We start from the raw sequence: 7,410 nt of genomic DNA on the forward strand, positions 1-7,410 counted from the left end.
TTTTAGGGGCAAAAATATGAAAGAACTTTTTTCTATAAATAAAAAATGAAAATGTTATTATAAATAAATCAGTATTATAAACTTACATATTAATCAAGTGCTTAAAAGTCTCGTTTGGTTGATTATGTAAAGAGTCCAACCAAAAAACTTTATTCCTTGTCGGCATGATGGCTGCTAGCACCCAATGAGTCCTACATCAAGAGACATCATCATTATTAACAAGTACATATATTAGGTATGAAAATGCAATTGTAGGGGGAAACGTAATATTAATTTGTTTATTACCCTTTTTCATTATAAGCGCCAAAAATCGGCTTCTTGGTTGTCGCCAATTCTTTGAGCAATATAATCTACCCGTTGTTCGAACGAGAAATCCGGAATAAATAAAGATAAAACATAGGGGCACAGGAACTGTATAGATCGGATGGAATTTTCTTCTCGGGGATCACTCTCAATTTCAATATCCTACATTATTACGGTATTAATTCCGGTATTTAAAACACTATCTAGTAGTCAGAATATTAGACTATGAAATTATTTATTAAGAAACTTACTTCATCCAAACAAATATGTGTGATACATCAATCTGGTCTAGGCCAGCCCATACGGCTAGCAGATCCCATGATATAAGCGCTTGGCGCTCAGCCCCTAGAATATCCTCCTCGAGCGGAATAATTATCAATTGCTCGGTGGCTATGCGAAGGCTAGCCTCCTCATGCAGTCTCATCATCGTCACCGTTCTTACTTTTTGCATGTAATCCTTCCCTTTATATTTTGTGGAGTTTAAACTCCTAACTTTCAGGTCCGGGAAAGAATGAGTCTTTGATTTTGTGCTACTACCACCAGCCTACACATGTAGTAGATAATTAAAATAATAAAAAATCCAAAGGTAACATATCCTAGCAGTTGGAGTAATAAAAATAAAAGCGTACTTAATTAAATACCTCGTCAACCTGCTCTTTCAATGATGAGGTAGTAGAAGCAGGTAAGACTGGTGGGGACTTAGGCTTATCACTCTTTTTTGTCCCCTACACAAAATTACCATGCTTCTTATAAATACAGACAAAATATAAATAAAGGGAGCAAGGTTTTTAAAAAAATGGAGAAGTTAATTAAATACCTCATCAAGTTGTTGTCTCGACGAGGTCGTTGGCATGTCTGTGGACTTAGGCTTATCCGCCAAAGCCGCCTTTTTTGTTCCCTACAAAAAAAAAAATAACATATAATGTTAACATATAAAAACATTCAACAATTAAAAATGTAACATATATATAAAGGTATTTCTTCTAACCCCAACTGCTTTCCGCTGCTCAGGCGGCGGAGATATCTTCGCCAAGTAGATGTGAGTATCAGGCCATTGGATGAAACTTCCAAGCGCATCTCCCAGAATGGTAATGTCGTCACGAATCTGGGACACAGCGGTTGAAAGTTTTCATGGCCTGGATTGATGTAGTTATCTCTACTATTCTATGATTCGGCAAAAGTTTTTCGCCATGAACTACGATTTTTTCGCGCTGCAGATTTGTTTTCTACGAGACCCGGCCAACACGCACATGTGGCTTTTCGATTCTATTAGGGTCGCAAGAATAATCGGCCTCTTGTTTACGGCTGAAGAATATACACATACATTATTATATCTTTGCAAAAACGCTTCAAAATTCAAAAGATTTTGCAAAAACGCTTTTCTGTCTCGGCCGATTTTTGCACAAACTTCAAAGCATTCATATAAATTTAACTAATTAAACACTTCATGCATACCTTACTTAAAACAGGAACCGACTTGAAGGGGATGTATCTGTTTTCCATCACCGTCTTCTCAAGTTGAATCTCCTTTTCAGACCCATTATTTACCTAATAAAATTAACCATGTCAGAAGTTGGCAGTGAACACACCCCCGATCTTACCCAAAAAAAAAAACAAAAGAAAAATAAGGAAGTATTAGGTACCTGATCGGCTTTAGTTGTTACAACTTCGAAGCATTAGGTACCTGATCTTTCTGAATCTCGTTGACCGATACTTCCTTCTCATGTATTGCCAAGGTAGTAGCGGCCTCTTCACCAATCTGTTGTACCTTATTATTACCCCTTTAGAAATGACATCCTCCATCATCTTCACTTCTTCTTTGGAAAGCTTACCTCCAAAGATTCGACTTTAGTAGTACGGATGCCATTAATCAAGTCGCTTGCCAAGAATGTAATGTGTCAAGCAATTTTTAACCCAACAATAACATGTGAATTGAACTTAAATGAAAATAATAGAATAAATGTTACCATGTCAGCGTTCTCAGACTTAGTCTTCCTTTTCTTCTTTATCTGGGCAGTTTTCCCATAATATTTCGTTACTCCAACCTGTAACGGGACGCCCCTCAAACGATTTGGATGTTCGGGTCGGCCGATCGCTCTAGCAAGAACGTCATTACGACCACTGGGAGTGAATTTCCCTTCTTCTACCTCTTTCAATACGTTATCCTATAATATATTAAATAAACTTCAAATTATATTTGTGACTAAAATAATAAAGTTAGTAATGAACTCGTCTTAATAAAATAATGCTTACTATGTTGGCCAAAACTTCCTCATCATATTTGTCATGCGACGACCGGGATCCTTTAGGCGTGTGCCCATGTTTATAAGTTACATGCCGATCCACCTCTTTCACTCCCTTTGCCACCTACACATTAACATGGTAATATTTATACACGTAAATGTGTATCAATGCAAGTCCAAGTGTGATTAAAAAAATAAAGTCTAACAGGGCAATAATGCATGCTACTTACGAGGTCCTCTTCTATCTTTCTCAGAATCGCCTCGAGAACCATAGAATTTCCCCTTCTTGCATGAAATGTTAGCACGATTTCTTTTGCTAACGGCCTTCAAATAATTATATAAAAGCGCAAGTAGATGAGATAATAAAAAGATTATATAAAGGACTCATTAATTAAAAAATTGATAGGTAAATCGTTAAAAGGCGAGGATATTTAACCCGAAACTTCTCAGTAGTTCTCATCTTTTTGAAAAGATCCCATTCTTCTTGCTTGATGGTGGGACACTTGTTTTCCGGTGGGCTCTTACGCATCTCCCCGTTGCCTTGTCCACATACAACCAATCCCTAGCAACGCCACACTTCCACTGCCCGTGGACATCCCGCCTTATGCATTAAATACTCATCATGGCTTATATCGGGTATAATAAAGCCTTCCTTTATACGAGCCAAGTATAACTCCGCCAATTTTGGATTCAAAGTTCTAACATCATCTAAATGGATAGGCACAAACTGTCTTGTGCAAGCACCAATCCAACTGGAGAAAAGACCCGCATTTGGACCGAGAGGGAAACCCTTCTCACTCCATGTTATTCGAACTACTGCTTAGTTTAGCGGCTATAGCCGCAAGGACTTTCTTGCACTTCGTAGCACCCCTCTCACCAGGCTTATTATCACCAGGCTCATCATTATTCTTTTGACTTCTTTTACGTTTTTGACCCATGATAATCCTAAAACCCAAATATGAATGATATAGGAAATGAACAACTTAACAACGTACATGCAGAGTATTATCTAAAACCCTAAACCCTAATAGGAATGAAAATTTAAAACAACAGATTGAGCTTCTAAAATCCTAAACCCTGATAAGAGGAATAAAGTAGATGATGCGGGATGATAAAGATAACAAAGAAGACGAAAAACAAACAGATGCATGAAAAAGAAACAAGATGATCGTCCTAAAACCCTAATGACGACACACAAAATTAAAGTGAACATACCTGTTGATGATGATGATAAAGAGAACGAGCAGGATGATAAGGGAAGGCAACGGAATCGGGCTTGAAATCGGCGACGGCGGCGCGCGAGAATGTAAAAAGCGAGGAAGAGAGAAGAATTAACTCAGGATACCAACGGTTGAACTAATAATAATGTTGTGTGTGTTTGTGTATGGCATGCTGTATGGGTTTCTATATTAGTGTTTTATTAAGACAAACTATTGACAACGGGTGCTCAAAGAAGAACCGTTGTTATATGTTAATAACAACGGGTCAATAAAAGTCAACCGTTGTCAAAACTTTATTACAACGGTTAAAATATACCACATCTAATAATAAGATCAAGAAAATAAGACAACACCAGCATGCATGCATACTGTGTCCTGATGAACTATTCTCAGGATCGGGGACGTTTCTTGGATGTCATAGTTTCTTCGTTAACCCAAATACCTTCACCATGGTCATCACGCATATAGATGCTTTCAGTGTCCTCATGATCAGTGTCAACATCGTCGAAATAAGATACAGTGGTAGACTGATCCATTCCCTCAAAAATGACATCCTGATCATCATCACCATTATCGGATGGACTACTCCTTCTTTTCCTTATAGACGAGCGATAAAGACCACTTCTTATCCATAGGATCGGTGACATAGAACACTTGTTTAGCTTGGGATGCCATTATGAAAGGATCATCCTTATTATTGCCAACCTTACCCAGATTGACCAACGTAAATCCCATCTTATCCTTTCGGACACAATGGATGTTGTTATCAACCCAGTTACATCGAAACAAAGGCATTGTGAAATCAATGTAATCTAGTACCAATATTTCTTGAATAACACCATAATAAAGGCATTTTCCCCAAATAGGCTTTTTATCTTTTGAAGTAGCAAAGTGCATTGCCTCAAATTCAGAACTCACACCACTATTTTGCATTGTGCTCACCTCATCTTGCTCGCGGGTGTAAAAAGTATATCCATTAATGGCAAAACTGTTGTAAAAGGTGACCCTGGCATTTGGACCTAAACCAAGACGTAGTAACCTAGGAGAGATGTCATCACCGGTTTGAGCGATACATCGTAAGACAATATTCCTAAACCACTGCGGAAACGTCTTCGTATGCTCGTTCGCAATCCACTTCTCGGTCTTGTTTTGGTGATCGTATTTGAGCTCATCTTTGTGTTGTTGAATATAAGGTTGCACCTCATCTTCGTTGTATAGCACATACATGTGTGCTAAATGCAACATTTCACGTGTCACAATTTTTTCAACCCGGCCCCTAATACCTTTTACGGTCATCCAATCACTATGACGATTCTTAGGAACGCCAATCAACTCCTTAGGGGAGAGATGAGCGTAACAATATGAAAGAGCTTCGTCTAAAATAGCGTTCAAAGCAATACAACCTTCCCGGACGATACCGATTAGATGTATAGTCCTTGTAGACTTTCATCAATCTTTCGAAAGGATTCTGGTATCTCAAGTACACGGGCCCAAGGTACAAAATCTCCCTAACCAAGTGAATGGTCGGATGAATCATGATAGTGAAGAAAGAGGGTGGAAAATACATTTCCAACCGACAAAGAGAGGTTACAACGAGGTCCCGCAATGAATCGCGTCATCGGGATCGATGACTTTTCGCATATGGATGGAAGAAGAGACAGAATCTAGTTATAGCATATCTTACCTTTTCAGGTAAAATGGAACGAATAGCCACAGGTAGTAATTGTTGCATCAAAGTGTGACAATCATGTGACTTTAACCGGGTGAGTTTTAGGTCTTGCATCGACACTAGGCTTTTGATGTTCGACGAATAACCATGTGGCACTTTAATTCCATTCAAGCATGCACATAACTCTTTTCTCTCATTCCGTGAAAGGGTAAAAGATGCTGGCGGTAAAAATGTACGATTACCTCTCTTCTGTGGTGCCAACTCTAGCCTAATACCCATCATTTTCATATCTTCCCTAGTTGCGGCGTTATCCTTTGTTTTACCAGGAACATTCAGAAGGGTATTGATAATATTATCACGGCCATTTTTCTCAATGTGCATGAAATCGAGGCAATGCTCGACCTCCAGTCGGCCAATATGGAAGTTTATCAAAAAATATGGATCTTTTCTTATACCCACGAGTAGACAATTTAGAGCCGCTCTTCTTCCCATAATCTATCTCAATATGCTTTACTTTTTGATAAACTTCATGCCCACTCAAAATTCTAGGAGGTTGACGAAGTTCTTGTCTTCCATTGAATGCTTTCAGCATCTTGCGATAACAATGGTCATGAGACAAGAACCTCCTATTTCCTATATACACATACTTACGAGAAGACTTCAAGTATTCAGACTCGATAGCCTCCCCACACAATGGACAAGCCTCTTTCCCATGAACTCGTGTGCCTTAAAGGTCGCCATAAGCGGATAGTCGGTTATTGTACACAATAACATCGCTCTCAAATTGAAAGTTTCGTTCTTATATGCATCAAATACTTCTATCCCACTATCCCACAACAATCGCAAATCATCTAGAAGAGGTTCCAAATATACATCTATATCATTTCCAGGTTGTTTAGGGCCTGAAATTAACAACGACAACATCAAATACTTTCTTTTCATGCACACATATGGAGGTAAGTTATAAATAGCCAACACACTCGCCAAGTACTATGTTGGCTACTCATGTTTCCGTGTGGGTTCATTCCATCGGTGGACAGCGCTAGACGTAAGTTTCTAGGTTCATTGCCGAACTCGGGATACTTAGCGTCGAACGATTTCCATTGCTTACCATCTGACGGGTGTCTTAGCTTTCCATCATTTATTCTTCCTGTTTCATGCCAAGTCAACATTTTTGCATCATCGGGATTCGCATAAATCCTTATGACTCTTGGTATCAATGGAAAATACCACAACACCTTAGCGGGGATCCCTTCCTTATCCTTATAACGCCACTCCAAACATTTAGGGCAATTGGTTAAGTTTTGATATAATTTCCGATACAATATGCAATCATTTGGACATGCATGTATTTTCTCATATTTCATACCCACTCCTCTTATTAGTTTTTTCGCCTCATATGTCTTAACGGGTAGAACATTACCATCTGGAAGCAACTCCTTTATCAAGGCTAAAAAACTAGTGAAACACGTGTCACTCACCCCATTTGCCCCCTTGATATTATACAACTTCACCACAAACGACATTTTTGTGAACTTACAACCCGGAGGATACGAGAGGTGCTTGAGACTCACACAACTTCTCATACATGTTGTTAAGGTCATCCCAATTACTAGTGTCATCACCTACATCTTCAAAAGCAATGGACTCATCATCATTCTCTTCATTATCTATAGACCCAACATTCAACTTCTCTACTTCCAACTCTTCCAACTCAAAAAACTCGGCAAACTCAGGATCATCAGTTAGCCTTTCGTGTACCTCAACATCATCTTCTTCAGAGTTACTCTCTTCCTCTAATGATTCCCCATGAAAAATCCAAAGTGTATAGGATCGACTAAATCTCCACTTTTCTAGGTATATTTTAACGTCCGGAAAAGCCATATAGCTAATATTACCACATCTTTCACAAGGACATGCAATACTAGAAGAACCTTTCAAATTGTTCGAAACGAATTCATAAAATTCAGGTAAA

The 7,410-nt window shown here is 38.7% G+C and overlaps 1 protein-coding gene across 1 annotated transcript; it reads right to left on the reverse strand.

Annotated features, from left to right (window-relative positions):
- Window positions 1–550: 550 nt before the first annotated feature.
- Window positions 551–1,436, reverse strand: LOC141588300 (uncharacterized). Its single transcript, XM_074409748.1, has 4 exons — window positions 1,416–1,436; window positions 1,121–1,201; window positions 945–1,028; window positions 551–847 (listed from the first exon to the last, which is right to left on the reverse strand). The coding sequence occupies exons 1-4, from the start codon at window positions 1,434–1,436 to the stop codon at window positions 551–553; spliced, it is 483 nt and encodes a 160-aa protein (XP_074265849.1).
- Between the last annotated feature and the right edge of the window lie 5,974 nt (window positions 1,437–7,410).

This window comes from Silene latifolia, chromosome 6 (genome assembly GCF_048544455.1).
Source record: "Silene latifolia isolate original U9 population chromosome 6, ASM4854445v1, whole genome shotgun sequence".
Lineage (NCBI taxonomy): Eukaryota > Viridiplantae > Streptophyta > Magnoliopsida > Caryophyllales > Caryophyllaceae > Silene > Silene latifolia.